This window comes from Vipera berus, assembly GCF_964194415.1.
Source record: "Vipera berus genome assembly, chromosome: 2".
In the NCBI taxonomy this organism is placed as follows: Eukaryota; Metazoa; Chordata; class Lepidosauria; order Squamata; family Viperidae; genus Vipera; species Vipera berus.
In genome coordinates, this window is record NC_138203.1 from 290,283,058 (window position 1) to 290,299,056 (window position 15,999).

At 66.5% G+C, this 15,999-nt stretch overlaps 3 protein-coding genes across 6 annotated transcripts; 1 reads left to right on the forward strand and 2 right to left on the reverse strand.

The window, feature by feature from the left end:
• Nucleotides 1–194: 194 nt before the first annotated feature.
• On the reverse strand, nucleotides 195–5,252 carry KIFC1 (kinesin family member C1). The gene is made up of 16 exons (XM_081319752.1): nucleotides 4,722–5,252; nucleotides 4,494–4,629; nucleotides 4,340–4,390; nucleotides 4,199–4,240; nucleotides 3,879–4,086; nucleotides 3,593–3,791; nucleotides 2,626–2,772; nucleotides 2,383–2,511; nucleotides 2,082–2,198; nucleotides 1,819–1,992; nucleotides 1,483–1,650; nucleotides 1,174–1,312; nucleotides 896–1,035; nucleotides 694–767; nucleotides 484–559; nucleotides 195–379 (listed from the first exon to the last, which is right to left on the reverse strand). Exons 1-16 carry the CDS (start codon nucleotides 5,247–5,249, stop codon nucleotides 335–337), a joined length of 2,373 nt encoding a protein of 790 aa, XP_081175878.1. The 5' UTR covers nucleotides 5,250–5,252; the 3' UTR covers nucleotides 195–334.
• Nucleotides 5,253–5,539: 287 nt separating this feature from the next.
• On the forward strand, nucleotides 5,540–12,034 carry PHF1 (PHD finger protein 1). Of its 4 annotated transcripts, XM_081319757.1 has the most exons (14): nucleotides 5,540–5,755; nucleotides 5,861–5,942; nucleotides 6,064–6,159; nucleotides 6,273–6,358; nucleotides 6,539–6,687; nucleotides 6,906–7,001; nucleotides 7,090–7,158; nucleotides 7,909–8,032; nucleotides 8,739–8,806; nucleotides 9,554–9,670; nucleotides 9,818–9,956; nucleotides 10,034–10,140; nucleotides 10,244–10,303; nucleotides 11,343–12,034. In XM_081319757.1, the coding sequence occupies exons 1-14, from the start codon at nucleotides 5,561–5,563 to the stop codon at nucleotides 11,644–11,646; spliced, it is 1,692 nt and encodes a 563-aa protein (XP_081175883.1). In that variant the 5' UTR covers nucleotides 5,540–5,560; the 3' UTR covers nucleotides 11,647–12,034. The 4 variants fall into 4 exon arrangements, 3 of the variants coding, with proteins under 3 accessions (XP_081175883.1, XP_081175881.1, XP_081175882.1); XR_014025384.1 differs by having other exon boundaries at nucleotides 6,273–6,687; nucleotides 9,829–9,956; nucleotides 11,343–11,513; XM_081319755.1 differs by having other exon boundaries at nucleotides 6,273–6,687.
• A 141-nt stretch (nucleotides 12,035–12,175) lies between these two features.
• CUTA (cutA divalent cation tolerance homolog) lies at nucleotides 12,176–13,643 on the reverse strand. Its single transcript, XM_081319773.1, has 6 exons — nucleotides 13,570–13,643; nucleotides 13,280–13,461; nucleotides 13,129–13,188; nucleotides 12,982–13,027; nucleotides 12,442–12,491; nucleotides 12,176–12,349 (listed from the first exon to the last, which is right to left on the reverse strand). Exons 1-6 carry the CDS (start codon nucleotides 13,588–13,590, stop codon nucleotides 12,247–12,249), a joined length of 462 nt encoding a protein of 153 aa, XP_081175899.1. The 5' UTR covers nucleotides 13,591–13,643; the 3' UTR covers nucleotides 12,176–12,246.
• Nucleotides 13,644–15,999: the final 2,356 nt, after the last annotated feature.

The following is a 15,999-nucleotide window of genomic DNA, read 5'->3' on the forward strand; positions in this document are numbered from 1 at the left end:
CGCTCTCCGTACTCTTCAAGCACGCCGGGGGGGGGGAACAAACAGCGCCGCAGCCGAGCACTGCGCATGCGCCTCCTTTCCCGCCTGGCCGCGGGAGCCGAGAGTCCGGCGCTTCGCCGCTCTTCCCCTCCCCCCACCCCCCCCGGTGCCCCCCCGCCCCCCCACCCCGGGAAGGAAAGGCGGAAGCGCCGGGCTGGGGCTTGGGCAGCGCGCCCGTTTTTATTCAAGAAAGTCACAGAAGACACACAAAACACACAGACACGCGCGGGACGTAAAAGCGGCGCAACAATTAAAAACACGAACACGGGTGGCCGGGAGGGGCGCGCAGGGACCCTCACTTCCGGTTGCTGGAGGCCGTGCCGATGACGCACTCGTTCACCTGCAAGGGAGGGGGGGGAAAAAGGGGGTGGGTGTCCTCAGCCGCTTCTGCCCCTCCCCCATCCAGCCCCCCCCTCCCCCCCCACGCAGCCCCCCCCCACTCACTTTCCTGGCGAAGCGGAGGGAGTTCAGGGACTCGGCAAAGTTCTCCTCCAGAGGGGAGACGTTCACAAACATCAGCCTGGGGGGGGGAGGGGGGGAGACTGTGAGTGTGTCTGTGCGCCTGTGTGTTGGGGGGGGGGGTCCCAGGACAGCCCCCTCCCTCCTGGCAGGGGTGGCAAGAGCCCTCCCCTCCCCCCCACCAAAGCCACTCACATTTTGGAGCTGCCGCCCAGCGAGTTCTGGAGCAGGTAAGTCAGCTTGCTGTTGCGGTAAGGGATGTGGGCCTCCTGCATGGGGGGGGGGGAGAGGGGAGGGGCAGGCATGAGGGAGGACCCTCTGGACCCCCAGCCGCTCCCTTTACACACACACACACACCCCACACAGAGAGAGGGGGGGGTGTCCGCGGGGTTGCTACCTTGTTGCTGAGGGCGGTGATGACCAGGCCCAGGCTGGAGAGGCTGGTGTTGATGGCCTGGGTCTCCTTCAGCCGCTCCCCCGTGGAGAGAGACTTGTCCAGCCGCTCGCTGCCCGCCAGGTCCACCAAGCTCAGCATGGCTGCAGGCCCAAGGAGAGCAGGAGATCAGGGATCCGAAGCCATGCATGCGTGCCTCCGTGCGTGCGTGGGTGGGTGGCCCCACCACGGGGCCCGGACCTCTTGGCATCTGCCCTCTCCCCGCCCCGCCCGCCACTCACAGGAGGTGTGCAGCCCCCGCCTGGCGTTGCTGCCCTCCACGCGGAGCTGGAAGAGGCTGTGGCTGCGGGAGGAGCGCTCGTTCAGGTGGGTCCTGGCCACGGAGCGGTGGGCCTGGGCCGTCAGCAGCAGCTTCTGGACCTGACAGAAAAGGGGGGGGGGGAAGGTGCAAGGGTGAGGGGTGCTGGGCTGGTTGCAGAGGCCTTGCCGGGGAGTGGGGGAAGGAGAAAGAGGCACAGGAGAGACCCCCCCCAGAGCCCGCCTTCTGTCTCCTTTGAGGGGAGAGTGTGTGCGCGTGTGTGTGATGGTACCTCCTCCTCAGAAGAGACGGCCACGTAGGACAGGTTGGGGACGTGCAGCTCCTCCGTGAACTGGCTCACTCTTCGGATCTCCAGCTCCCCGTTCTGCTCTGGCCGCAGCGACAAAAGATCCCGCAGCGTCTCATTGTAGATCTCCAGGAAGTTGGCTGTGAACTGGTACTGGCGGGAGAGAGAGTGGACGGGGAGTGGGCCCAGCCCAGCAAACTCGGGGTTCGTTTTCTGATTTTGTTGGCTGGGGGGGGCGAGGATTTGGATGCGAGAGACCCCCGTAAATCAGACAGACACAGACCCCCCCTACACACACAAACACACGCTTGCCCCCCTCACCTTCCACCCCTTGGTCTCCATCTCACGGGAGGTGGCGAAGATCTGTCGCACGGCCCGAGGAATCACGCCTGCCGCCTCGGGGCCCAGGTCGCTGCGGCCCTCCATCGTGTACGTCTTGCCGCTGCCCGTTTGCCCGTAGGCGAAAATGCAGACGTGATACCCGTCCAAGGCAGACTGGCGGAGGAGGAGAGCACCCAGGAGGGTGAGTGCCTGGCCAAGAGCTGGGGGAGGCCCCCCCTACCCCCCTGTGACGCCCCCCCCACCTGAACAAGCAGGGAGATCTCCTCAAAGACGCTCTCTTGAGAGCTGGACGGGGGAAACACCCGGTCAAAGCTGAACTCGTAGCTGATGTCCTCCTTGCGCTCGCGGCCAACGTGGGACTGCGGGGGGGGGGGGGGAGAAAGGGGCCGAGTCGTGAGAGATGCCCCCCCACAAAGCATTTCTTGAGAAACTCAGCTGCTCGTTTCTCCCCCAAATGCCACCCCTGCCTCCCTCCCATGACATTCTCGCTCTCTGTGGTGGGCCTCTACATACACCCGTGTGTTGGGGGGGGCGCAAACTGACCTCTTCCGCCCTGGAGAGCACAAGGCCCTTGTTGTTGTCGGCCGGGAAGCGCAGGTGGCTGGGGGGCTTCTGAGCCTGCCTCTCGCTGGCCAGCAAGGGCCGCACTCGGCAGAAGACCCGGATATTGCCCTGGAACAGAGCGAGAGTGTGTGTGTGTGTGTGTGTGTGTCTCAGGCAGCCCTTAGGGACAAAAGGAACACCCCCCCTTCCCCAATGCTCACAGGGGGCTGCCTGCCTCCCCACCTTCAGCTCCTGCAGGGCGTTGTGCAGGCCGCGTCGCTCCATCTCGCCCGTGTGCAGCTGCTCCTCCAGCACCGCCAGGCGGGCCGTCAGCGTCTCGTTCAGCTGCCGATGCTCGGCCAGGCCCTCTTCGGCCAGCAGCAGCTCCCCCTGGGCAGGCGGGAGGGGAAGAGTGAGGGTGCGCTGAGCCTCGCCGCACCCCTCATGAAAAGGGTGGGGGGGACCTTCACACCACCAGCCTCGGCCAGAGGGAGGGAAAAGTGACCCAGCGGCGGGCAGAGTGCAGGCCAGCGGAGCCGGGCAGAAAAGGGGCACAGACTCTGGCTTTAAACCTGGATCTGAGGCAACTGGCCGGCTTCCGCCCCCCCACCCCCCAGTGCCAATCTGGGCCACTTTGCAGCATTAACCAATGCCTGAAGCCAGCCAGCTGACCGGGCCAGAGGGAGGAGAGGATGAAAACATTGCGCCCATCGCCAAGGCTTGCTTGGCCCAGGAAAGGCAGTGAGCAGCAACGAGGCTCAAGAGGGGTGGCGAGAGGAAGAGGAGGAGGAGGAGCACCGAGGGCCAAACGGGAAGCGGGTTCAGGAAAGGGCAGCCCTGCGTGCAGCGTCTGCCTCCCTATCCTTCCCACCTGTCACTGCTTGCTAGCAAAGGGCCTGGCGAGTTCTGCGCATTGACGGCGCTTGAGCAAAACCCGGCTGCCTCGTGCTCCGTAAAGCCAGAGCAGCGAACAAACACAACTGCCCTCGATTCTGTCATCTGGCTGAAGGACGCGGATATGGTGTGTGTGTGTGGGGGGGGGAGTTCCTGGCTGACGACCGGGGCACCTCTCCACCGTCTCAGCCCCCCCCCGACTTTGCCAGGCATCGAGAGGGGTGTCCTCGTGCCTTGATAGGGGGGGCAAAGGGCAGCCGCGGACAGTAAGCGGGGCGCCAGGAGTGGCCGGGTAAGGCCCAGCCCGTCCTCTTACCTCTCGGGCCTCCAGCCGGACGGCCAGCTCCCGGCTGCCCTCCGTGGCCTCCCGGTTGAGGGCCTCCAGCTGCCCGATCCTCTGGGCCTGGCCCCGGCACGTCTCTTCCAGCCGCCGCTCCTCCTCCAGCAGCTCTGAGACTTTCTGGTTGCTCTCCCTGGCCTGGTCTCGGCAGGCCTGCAGCTCCGAAGCCAGCTGGCTGCAAAAGGCCGTGAGGAGGGTCAAGAGCGGCGGCCGGGCCCCTTCAAAGCCCCCTCGGCCGCCGCCGCCTCCTCCTCCTCCTCACCTGGCCCGGCCGCTGAGCTCCGCATTCTGGGCGGTCGCCTCCTTCAGCTCCTGCTGCAGCCCCCCCAGCTGGCTCTTCAGGGCCTCGTTCTCCCCCAGCAGCCCCTGGAGCCGCTCCTTGTAGGCGCCCACCTTGGCATGCAGGTCGCTGATCTGCCCCTTCAGGTCCCAGGGGGCTCGCCTCTTCTCCTGCCCGCTGGCCGGGGGGCCTGGGCAGAGGGGGGGGGGTGAGGGAGAAAGACCGGGTCAGGAGGAGAAGGGGGGGCCTCAGCCCCTTCCTCCCCCCTCCCCGAGAGGGAAGCGGAGGGGGGGTTGCCCTACCTTGTCTGGGCGGCGCTCCAGGAGCCGTCCGGCCGTTCAGCCCTGCGGAGGGAGAGGGGGGGGAGAGAGCGCAGGGTGAGACCCTCCGAAGGGGTCCCGGGGGAGTCTCCCCCTCGCCCTCCCCTCACTCAAAAGCCCCACCTGCTGTCGGGAGGGCGGCGATGGTGGCCCTGGCCGAGGACCCGCGTCGTCCTGCGGGGGGAGAGAGACGGAGCGCCGTTCAGGGACCGGATCCAGCGATGCCGCCCCCCCTCCCTCCCTCCCTCCCGGGCTTGGCGCCTGAGCTGCTTCTTACCGGAGACGCGGAGGAGGAGGCCGCGGGGCGCGGCGGGGGCCGCTCGGGGCCGGGAAGACCCTCCCGGGGGGGCCGCGCTCGCCGCCTGGGACGCCGCGACCTTCGATGCCGGCGCCGGCCCGGTGCGCGCCCGTTTCTGCGGAGGGAGGAGGAGGAGGAGGAGGAGGAAGGGGGTGAAGAGACGGGGCGGCGACCCTCCCCCTCCTCCCCTCCCCCCGCGAGGCTGACCTGGGGCTCCGGAGGCGCGTTCTCGTCGGCGGCCGCGCGCTTGCCCCGCAGTCCGGGCCGGGGCAGGCGGGAGTCTCCGGCGCCCGCGGCGAGGGGCTGCCGGGGAGCCGCCCGGTCCGTGGCCCGAGTCTCCGAGTGGCGCATCGGGGCCGCGCTCTGCACACGCTCAGAGGACTCCCGCCTCTCCTCCTCCTCCGCCTCCTCCGCCTCCTCCTCCTCCTCTCGCCGCCCGGCAACGTCTGGGCGATTCGAACGGGCTCCCGTCCGGCCCCGCGCGCGCCGCAGCCAATGGGCTGGCCGGAGCCGCCTTCGGGCCCCGCCCCGCCCGCCGACCAACCGCGTTGAGGGAGCCGTCGCCCCGCCCCCGAGACCCCGCCCCTTCGAAGGCGGGGACCTGACGGGCTCGCGCGCGGGCGGGCGGGCGCGCCCCCGCCTTCCCCGGAGGAAGCCCCGCCCTCTCCGCACGGGCGCCAGGCAAGCCGGGACGGAGGGGCGGGGCCCGCCCGGGGGCGGGGCCGGAGGGCTCATTCCCCGGGGCTCCGCCCTCTCGACCGAAGAGGGGCGGGGCCGGCGGCGTTTGCGCGCAGCTCAGCCAGCAGCCCCACCGGTGCAGCCCGGGCGCGCCCCCCCATCGCACCCCCCCCCGCGCAGAGCAGCAGCAGCGGCCCCTCCCCCCGGGGCGCCCCCCGACGGCTGGCCCGGCCGCCCGAAGGTCCCTGCAGGGGGCGCCGGCGGAGCTCCGGCAGCTGCGTCACCCGCGCCGGGCCTCCCTCCGCCGCCCTCCGGAGCCCCTCGGGGCTCCCCCGCCCTCCCTCGGGCCCGGCGGAGGGGGCGATGCGATGGCGAGCGCGCCCCCCGCCGCCCTCCCGCGCGGCACCCGCAGCGCCCGCCTGACCTCCGGGCCCGGGAAGCGCCCGGCCCGCCCCGCCGCCCCGCCGCCCAGCGCCGCCGCCGGCTGGCCCCGCTTCTGGGAAGGGCAGGACGTGCTGGCGCGCTGGACCGACGGGCTGCTCTACCTGGGCACCATCAAGAAGGTGGGCGGGGGCGGCCCGGGAGGGGGGAGGCGGGAGGGGGAGGAGGCGCCCCCGGCCCGGCCGGAGCCCGCTGACCCCGCCGCTGACCCCCCCCCCCCGCCGCAGGTGGACGCCCTCCGGCAGGTGTGCCTGGTGCAGTTTGAGGACGACTCGCAGTTCCTGGTCCTGTGGAAGGACATTAACCCGGGTTGGTGCTGCTTCGCCCCCCCACCCGCCCCAGAAGGAGCTGCCTCGGCTGGCCGGGGAGGCCGAGGGTCCGTGTGCCCCCCCCTCCCGCCCGGCGCCCCCTGACCCTTTTCCCTCCGCAGCGGCCGTCCCGGGCCAGGAGCCCTCCTGCTGCGTCTGCCGCTCGGAGGCCGCCGGGCCGGAGAACCGCCTGGTCCGCTGCGAGAAATGCAGCCACGGTGAGTCCCCCCCCCTCCCGGGCGGGGGGAGGAGGGAGCAACAGCCGGGCGGGGGGGTGGGGGTCGGGCAACCTTCAGCTCCCCCCCTTTAACCGCCCGGTGCCCCCCTGCAGCCTACCACCAGGAGTGCCACCTGCCCCGCGTGCTCAGCGACGCCGCCTGGACGTGCCGGCAGTGCGTCTTCGCCGTGGCCACCAAGGTGAGGAGGGGGTGTCCAGCCTGGTCCGCTCGCCCCCCCAAAGCAGGGGCTCCTCGGGGGTCTTCGGGGGTCTCCTTGGCCCCGGACGCTCCTGCTCGCTCTTGTGTGTGGGGGGGGCTCCCGCTTCTCCCTCTCCCCCCCCCGGAACTGCCCCCCCTGCTTCCCTCTCTCTTCCTGCAGCGCGGGGGGGCTCTGAAGAAGGGGCCGTACGCCAAGGCCATGCTGGGCATGAAGCTGGTGCTGCCCTACCAGCTGACGTCGCTCGAGTGGGACGCCGAGCACCTCACCAACCGGCAGCAGTGCTACTGCTACTGCGGGGGCCCCGGCGAGTGAGTGCGTGCCCGGCTGGGGGGGGGCGGCGGAGGGCAGGGGGAGGAAGGGGGACTGGGGGGGGGGTCTGGGCGATCCAGGAAGGCTCAGTGGAAGTGGGACGGGGCCCCCCCGATGGGGGAGCGCCCTGGGCTGGGGGCTGGGAAGGGGTGGGGGGAGGCGATTCCCCCCCCACGCCCTGGTCTGACCCCCCCGTTCTTCCCTCCTGCCGGCCCAGGTGGAACCTGAAAATGCTGCAGTGCAGCCGCTGTGGGCAGTGGTTCCACGAGGCCTGCACCCAGTGTCTGAGCAAGCCCCTCCTCTACGGGGACAGGTGAGACCCCGGCCTGAGAGACCCCGGGGGGAGGGGTGCAGTGGGAGGGGGGCAACCGGGCACTGCTGACCTCTTGAACCCTGGGCAGGTTCTACATCTTTGAGTGCTGCGTCTGCACCGGGGGGCCCGAGAGCGTTCAGCGCCTGCCCTTGCGTTGGTGAGTCTCGGGGGGGGGACTGGCTGGGAGGGGCTCCTCGGCTAAGGTGAGGGCAGGGGAGCCCCTGGCCCTCCCCACTGCAGCGTGTGGGGCTCCCACCTGGCCGGGGGAGGCATTGAAGCCCCCCGGCGAAAGAGGTGGGGACCCCAAAAGCCCCTCAAGAGGGTTTTAAGGTCCCCGACATGAGCGGCTGCTCTGCCTCGGTGCAAAGTGAGGGCCTGTGTTGGGGGGGGCGTTCCTGGGCTTGTCCCAAGGGGGGCTCTGGGCTTTTGCACTCTTGTAGACCCTCCCCAGGTGCTGCCCTTCCGGCAGCCTCGTTTGCCTCCTTTGCGGTCAAAGTCTGCCTGGGACGGGGCCCTTTTTTCGGGCTCCGGGGCCACAGGCTGATGGCAGCTGTTCTCCTCCCCGGCCAGCAGAGGGCGCTTCTGTCCGCCACGTTCGCAGCTTTGGGGGTGCCCCCTCTGGACATCGGCCTCTGGGTGACCCTCTCCGGCCTGGGGAGAGAAATTGAGCCACATGGTGCAGGGGAGGCCGAGGCCGGGCCCTGACCACAGCGGGGCTGCTGGCCTGCAGAGGAGTTTTAAGCCTGGGGGTGGTGTGTGTGGGGGGGGATTCCTCTGGTGGGGGTCGCAGAGGGCAAAGGCTGGCCCCACGTGTCCTTCAGCTCCTTGCCGGGGGGTGGGCTGGTGCCGCTACGGCCTTGGCCCTGGCCCGGCGGGCGTCTTTCAGGCTGGCATTTGCGCCTTGCAGGGTGGACGTGGCCCACCTCATCCTCTACCACCTCAGCATCTGCTGCAAGAAGAAATATTTCGACTTTGAGCGAGAAATCCTGCCTTTCGCCAGCGAGAACTGGGACAGCCTCCTGTTGGGAGAGGTCAGAGCAGGGCGGTGGCCGGGGGGGGGCACAAAGGGGCACCCCTCGGCTTTCCTGGCTGGTTTGCGTCGTGCTGGGGGTGGACATGTAGCAGATCTCCCTGCTCCTGACCCTTTTGAAGAAAGGAGGGCAGCGACTTCCTGCGTCCTCGTGGGCATTATGCAGGGGGGAGGGGCTAAATGGAGGGGGGGGGCGCTGAGAAGCGGATGGGTGTTGCTAGCTACCCCTGCCCCAAATTACGTCCCTGGCTCGGGCCCTTTCCCTGTGGGAAAACACGGAGCAACTGACAGCGTGCTGGGCAGCAGTCATTCGTGGTATAAGCACGGCTGCTTGGAGAAGCCTCTCCTTCGGTCCCCGGTGACCTTTGACCCCAGCGGCCACTCCTTTGGAAGCACGGATTTCATACCTGCCGTATATCCACCCCGGGGACCTCAGCCAGGCCAGGGATGAGCGTAGCCTTCGTGGCCGAGGTTTTTCCCTCTGGCTGACCGGGGTCTTCCCGCCGATTCCGCAAGGCGTCCACCCTGGGTGGTGGGGAAGGGCAGCCCGAGGGAGGCCGTCATCTTACGGGGGCCCCTTGGCTAAACCTGACCCTTTTCTTCGGCTGCGGAATAGCTCCGTTTTTTGGGGAAAGGAGGCTGCGTTTCGCCTCAGGTGGTTGAGCAGGGCTGTGGCTTATTGTCTTTGTCCTCCTTGGCCCCTGCAGCTCTCCGAGACGCCCAAAGGGGAACGCTACAGTCAGCTGCTGAGCGCCCTGACCAGCCACAAGGACAGGTAGGCCTTGATCAGGGCTGCTGGGCGCCAACAGCTGGAATTTTAGCAGTCCTACTTTGTTGCTCCGTGCCCGTTTTGCAGGAATCTTCCCAGACCGGCAGAACCCCCTGGGAGGGAAAGGCCTTCAAGGCAACTCGGATCTTGTGCCTGCGTAGACTCCGGGCTAATTCCCCGTTTGACCCCCCTCCTCCCCGATTGGGATTGTTGCTCCCCAACAGGGTTGACCCTCCCAGCTCAGATGAAACCCCCCCCCCGTTTGCACAGCATCCCGAGGGAGCTGCTCTTTTGGGGGGGGGGATATGTTCAGCCTGGTGTACAAATGCAGCCCCTTTGTTTTCACTGAGGTTTTGTTCTGCGATTTGAGCCCCAAAAAACGGGCAGCTTGTTTAATTGCCTTGTGCAACTTACTCCATTTTTGCACCTGATTCTGTTTGGTCTGCTATAAATTTAGGGGGGGGGGTTAAGAGAAACGGTTTAGGGGTGTTTCAGGGCCCTGTGGGTGCCTCAGGCTGGGCCGGATTAGTAACCGAGTGGGGCAAATGTAGAGGAGGTGGTTGTTTTGGCGAAGGGGGCCCAGAGGGGGGGGGGCGAGGCAGGTGGTGGGCTTCTAAACCCTCAGGTACAAAGCCACCCACCCCATTCAGGGGTGTGGAGGGGGGGTGCCACCCACAGCATTTGGGACCGTGGCCCTGATGGTGGCCTGGGCTGCCGGCGGGCTCCCCATCCCTTCCCTCCTCTGCCCCACAGATTCATCTCCGGGAAGGAAATCAAGAAGCGCAAGGGGCTCTTTGGGCTGCACCTGCGAGTGCCCCCCCCTGCCCCGGAGACCCCCGGGCCGCCCCTCCTCCTCCTCTCCGAGAGCAGGTGAGCAGCAGCCCTCCCCTCTGCCCCACCCACCGGCCTCCCGAGCTCCGGGCCTGGGGAGAGAAGGAAGCTGCCCCTGCCCCGCCCCCCAGCTCCTTCCCCCCCAGCCCCCCTCCATGCTGCACAGATAAGGAGGGCCCCTTACAGCTTGCTTTCAGGGCAGGGCAGGCGTGGGCCGGGGCCCAGGAGGGACAGGCACCGTCGCCCGAGGGCCCCGGGGGCAGCCTTCAGCACGGAGCAACACAGCGCCGGGCAGAGGGAGCGGCTGGTCAGGGTGCTCACTCAGGTAGGTGGAGGGGGGAGGGAGGGGGGGTGAGGAGGGGGGGTTTGTGCTGCTCCTGAAGGGGCCCTCCTTTCTCGCAGGAGCTGGCGCAGAGCCCCCCAGTCAGCCCTAACCAGAGCTACGGCGGCTACGGCGGCGCCTGCAGCACGTACAACTTCCGCCACACCGATGCCCGTTGCCAGGACAGGTGAGGCTGTGGCCGAGGGGGGGGGGCGTAGAGGGCAGGCGGCCGTCACCAGGGCGGCTCCCTCTTGATGCTCTGCTTTCTTCCCACCCCTACTCCTCTGCAGCACCCCGATCCGGATGTTCGCCTCCTTCCATCCCTCGGCCAACACCGCAGGGACCTTGAGGTGAGCAGGGCAGCACAGAGCGGCGTGGGGCTCCCCACAGTGTCCCTCTGGCGCCAGATCCCACTGGGGGGTGGCATCTGGCCTAGAGGGGCTCCCGTGGCTGGTGCTTCTACAGAACTGAGGTTCTCCGATGGGTGCCGGGCCCCTGCTGCCGTGGTGTGACGAGATGTGGATCGGCAGGGCCCCTTCCCCATTCAGGCGACCCCCCCAAATGATTTTTGGCAGGCCAGTCTGAGGGACGGCTGGCCGTTGGCCTCTGTTCCCAAGGGCCGAGGTCAGGGGGCATCGCAGGGGCGATGGGCAAAGACACCCCTCCCCCCGTTGAGGGAAGCTAATGGGCTGGGCAGGAGCCCCAATGGGCCAAGTCTGTGGGCAACCCACTGGAGCTTCTGGGCCTCCCGTGGGGCTTCCTTTGCCCCCAAAGCAGGGTGCCCCCTCTGTGCACAAAGAGGGGTGCAGAAGAAGTAGCTTTTCCCAGGGGTGCAGGGCCCAATCCCCACACTGGCCTCCTCCCTGGTCTGAGCCGGTCAGGTGACACCCCCCCCCGGGTTAGTGCTTCTGCAAAAGCAGCGCGCAGAGCTGGGGGGGGGGCATTCCGGAAGTCAAACAGGCCAGAACTGCCCGGCCTGCTGGTGGTCTCTTCCACGGGCTTCTTCCCCAAGTCCACTCAGAGGACCCGCACCCCATCTGGGCAGGAAGGTCCCCAAAGCATCTTGGGTGCCCACCGCCACTTGCCCCGGTCCTGGCAATGCCACGCAGGGCACAGAAGCTGCCACAGGATGGCTGTGGAGCTGGGCCACCCGTGTTCTGGACGGGATGCACCCCGACGGCTGACGGGGTCTCCGAGGTAGATCAGAGATCAGCCAGACACCCCCCCCCCATCTCCTTCTCTTCCAGGTTGGGAAACCTCCAAAGGAGGGGGGAGGCCTCCAGGTGGGATTTGCCCATCAGGGGCCACACCACCGGCCCTCGGTGGTGGGGGGCAGGGTTCTTGGCCTGGGGGAGGGGCCAGCACTAATTGCTCCCTCTTCTCTTGCAGCAGAAGCGGTGAGCCCCCCCTCGACCCCTGCGTGGCAGCCACCCCCGCCGCAGAGCAGCAGAGTCCGGAGTGCCCCGCCCCTGCCTTCCTGCCCTGCCCAGCGCCCCCCCTCAAACGCCAAGCCACGCCTCCGCCCCCGCCCCCCACCCTGCCCTCCTCCCTCTGCGCCCCAGCCAGCACCAGCTATTTTGGGGTGATGGGCCGGCTGGCGCGGGGGGAGGCGGTCCGCATCCTGGCCCGTCGCATCGCCACGGACGGCAGCGTCCAGTACCTGGTGGAGTGGGACGGGCGAGGCATGTTCTAGGCTGGGGGGGGGCAGAGCGCGGGCCCTCCCCCCGCCTGCAGCCGTGAGCCCTCCCTCCCGATTTCCACAGAAGGAAGGGCAGCAGGGGGAGCTGGGAAAGGGACCCCCGGCCGGAGGACCCCACCGCCTCGCCGCCTGCACTCACCCCCTCCCGCCCCACACCAGCCGGCCCACCTCGCCGCCCCCCCTTCGGAGCAAAGGCTGAGTTCGTTTATTTTTGTACTGTTTCTGAGTAAAGTTTTTAGGGAGACTCCCTAAGAGGGACAGGATGTGGCTTCCTGGGGGGGGGGCGCCTGCCTCCTCCCCCCCCACTGCTGACTGTTCAAGATGCCGCTGTCCCCCCCCTGCCTGTTCACAGCCAGAGGCCGAATAAAGAGCTTCATTGAGACTCGGCTGCCGCAGTTTCTTCCAGGGTGGGCTCCCAGGCACGGGGACAGCAGCTGCCAGGGGGGGGGGAGGAGTCCGGCCCTACACAACCCCCAGGATCTGAGGAGCCCCCCCCAGGACAAATGCAGACAGAAGCGAGAGCCTCGCGGCCTGGGCCTCCCCTTCAGGCCTGGGGTGGGGCTTTATTTGGGACACAGGCTGCTCAAGGGCCCCTCATTCGGGGGGGACGGCCTCTTCCACCCACCGCAAGTACGGGGGGTTTCCCTGCTGGATGGGGACGGCGATCACCTCGGCCACTTCGTAGGGGTGCACCGACCTGCAAGGCAAAGAGCGGGGGGGGGGTGATGTAGATGCTGTTGACCCTCCCCCATCATCCACTGCCAAGGGAAAGGGGGGGGTCTGCCTTACCGGACATACTCTGCCAGCGCGGAGACCCGGGAACTGCGTGTTTTGATCATCTGGGGGGGGGGAAGAGAGCAGCAGTGAGGGAGCCCCAAATCGACGAGCAGGGCTCTTGTGTGAGGCTGGCCAGAGGGGAGGGGAAGCCCCCCTCCCCAATTCCTTGGCCAAACTGTCCCTTTTGCAGCTGGTGCGGCAGGAAACAGCCTGGCATGCTCGGGGTTCGCCGAGTCGGGGTTCGAGTCCCCTCCAGCGTGCGAGGGATCCGGTCCAACTGGAGAGTTCAGGATGTGGATCCACAACTGGGTTGTGAGGGGGGGGTAAAGGGGGGTCTTCCACAGCCCTCTTAGGGGGGGACCTCCAGAGTTGCAACCGGGTCCTCCAGAGTTGCAACCGGTTGCAGTGCCGGGGTGGGGGGGAGGTGCAAGGCTGGTCCCCCCCTTCGAGCAGCCACCGGGCAAGAGTGAGGGGGGCAGGTGGAGCTTGGGGGAAACGACCCCCCCCAGGAAAGGCCCACCCCCTCTGCTCCCCCCGCGGCGCCCCACTCACCAGCAGCACCTCTGCGTCCTCCTCGACGGCGCCCTTCCACCGGTAGCTGCAAGGGAGGCGGAGGGGGGGGTAGGCTGAGCCCGGGACGCCGCCGCCCCCTCCCCTCCGAGCCACCGCCCCCTCCTCCGCCCCCCCCGGGAGACTCACATGGAGGTGACGCCGGGCAGGACGTTCACGCAGGCCGCCAGCCGCTGCTCCACCAGGGCCCTGCGGAGACCGGCCGAGGGGGGGCGCTCAGCAAACGCCCCCCCCGCGGAGACCACCCCCGTCCCCCCCCCGCCGGACGCCCCCCGCCCACCTGGCCAGGTCCTTGGCCACCGTCTGGTTGGGGCAGGTGACGAAGGCGGCCGAGAGGCTGCTGCCCGCCGCGGGAGGAAGAGGAGGCTCGGCTGCCATGGAGGAAGAGGAGAAGAGGCGCCCGGGAAGCCGCTGCAGCGCCGGGAGCATCAGCAGCAGCGCCGCCGCCGCCACCGCCGCCACCTGCGGGGGAGGCAGAGACGGGGCGGTCGGGGGGGGGGCGAAAAGGGGGGCACCCTTCGGACCGCGGCAGCGCCCCCCCCCCCCACACACACACATGGCCGCCCTTACCCCGAAGGCGGCCGCGGGCATCTGCCCCCGGCAGGGGGCGCCCCTCCGGACGGGCACGGAGCCCGCCCGCCCCCCCGACGTGATACCCCCTCCGGACCCGCGCCCGCCTCTCCCACGCCGAGTGTGTGTGTGGGGGGGGGGTGGGGCGGTGTGACTCCCCGCGCTGGCCCGTCCGGGGCAGAGGAGGCTCCGCTACCTGCTTCCTGTCGCGTCCGCCGCGCGACCCGACGGTGCCCCGCCCCGAGGTGGAGACGTCAGGCGGAAGTGCGGCCGGGGAAGGGGGCGCCGATCCGCCTCCGACGCGCCCGCCCCTTCCGTGCGCCCCCCCGCCCGCCCGCCCGCAGGCGCCGCGGAAGCCCCGGGACGGGGATTGCGGGGAGGGGGCGGGGCTCCGGCCGCTTCCCCGGTTGGACGGTTGCCTGGCTTGTGGGGGGGAGCCCCGCCCACTAAATCAGCTGAATGCGCCCCCGCCCACTGCTTCTCCGGGGCTGGGTGGGTGGGGGGCAAAGGACCCCCCCTCGTATTCCCCCCCCGAGGGGTCCGAGGCTGCCCTGGTGCCCAGGCTCCCCGGAGGCCGCCAAGGGAGGAGCCGCGTTTGGGGGTCTCTCTCCACGGGGGGGGCTGAATCAGACACCCCCCTCCCCCCCAACAGACTGGCCCTTCCAACGCGGCTGGCGGGCAGTCCGGCTCCCCGGTGATTTGGGTCGATGCCGCGGAGGGGGGAGGGCGTGTCGTGGGGATGGCGAAGGTTTTGCCTCGCTCCTTTTGTGGGGCTGTAAGGGGCAGAGGGACCCCCTCCCCCTTTGAGAACAGGGCTCCCCCGTTTCCAGGCTCCCCTGGGGGGGAGCAGCTTCTGCGCCTGCCTTCCTTCTAAAAGTGGGGCTGGTGGACGGTGCCCAATGCGGATGGTCTCAAAACAGGATTGGGGGAGCCCCCCCCCAGCAACTTCCGGGGGCAATAAGGCTTCTCCCCCCTTCTGGGCCAAGGACCCTTGTCCTGAGCAGATCTCTTCTGTGCTCAGGGCGGCTGGTGGGGGCTGGCTTGAAACCCCCCTGTGGGGAGGGGGTCTCCTAGGAGGGCTTAGGAGCCCCCCCCATTCCTAGAACAATTTTCTCTTGGGGTTGCAGCTGGGTCTCTGTCATTTTAGGTCAGGGGTCTTCAAACTCGGCCCTTTGATGACTTGGTTCACATGGTGTGGTAGGATGGAGGGTTTGTTCTCACGGTGTGTTGGGGGGGAGAGAGCAGGGGGGTGGAGGCTCAGCTAATCTCAATGTACACATGTACTTTGACAATAAAGGTTTATTATTATTATTGTGGACTTCAACTCCCAGAATTCCTCAACCAGGCAATTCTGGCAGTTGAAGCCCGCAAGTCATAAAAGGGCCACGTTTGAAGAACCCTGTTTTGGATTGTTTTAGCTGGGCTGTGTTGGTGGTTTTACTCTGGGTTTTACTATCTATTTATGTGTCTATGTGCCTTTATTATTTTTACAATTAACTCAAGCCGGTGAACATATGCAACACTTCTTCTTCCTCTTATTTTCCCCACAACAACCCTGTGAGGTGGCTTTCCCTCAGCAGGGACTACTGGCCCAAGGTCACCCAGGGGGCTTTCCATGGCTAAGGCGGGATTTGAACTCACCGTCTCCCGCTTTTGAGCTTGGTGCCTTAACCACTAACCCAAACAGGCTCTGCTTTTATCTGTTTCTAAAGATTTTGTCCAGAGTCTATTGGAATTGGGTGGCTATAATAAAATAATAATAATAATAATAATAATAATAATAATAATAATAATAATAATAATAATAATAATAATAATAATAATAATAATAATAATAATTAATAATAATAATAATAATAATAATAATTAATAATAATAGTAGTAGTAGTAGTAGTAGTAGTAGTAATAGTTGGAAGGGACCTTGGAGGTCATCTAGTCCAACCCCCTGCTCAGGCATGAAAACCTATACCATTTCAGACAAATGCGTGTCCAGTCTCTTCTTAAAAACTTCCAGCGTTGGAGCATTCACCACATCTGGAGGCAGGTTGTTCCACTGGTTAATTGTTCTAACTGTCAGGAAGTTTCTCCTTAGTTCTAGGTTGCTTCTCTCCTTGACTAGTTTCCATCCGTTGCTTCTTGTCCTGCCTTCAGGTGGTTTGGAGAATAGCTTGACTCCCTCCCTCCCACTGCTATCATGTCACCACTCACCCTTCTCTTCATTAAACTACACATACCCAATTCCAGCAACCGTTCCCTATATGTTTTAGCCTCCAGTCCCCCAATCATCTTGGTTGCTCTTCTCTGTACCCTTTCTAGAGTCTTGACATCTTTTTTACATCGTGTATTCCAGGTGTGGCCTTACCAAGGCATTGTAAAGTGGTATTAGTACTTCACGTGATCTTGATTCTATCCCTCTGTTAATGCAGCCTA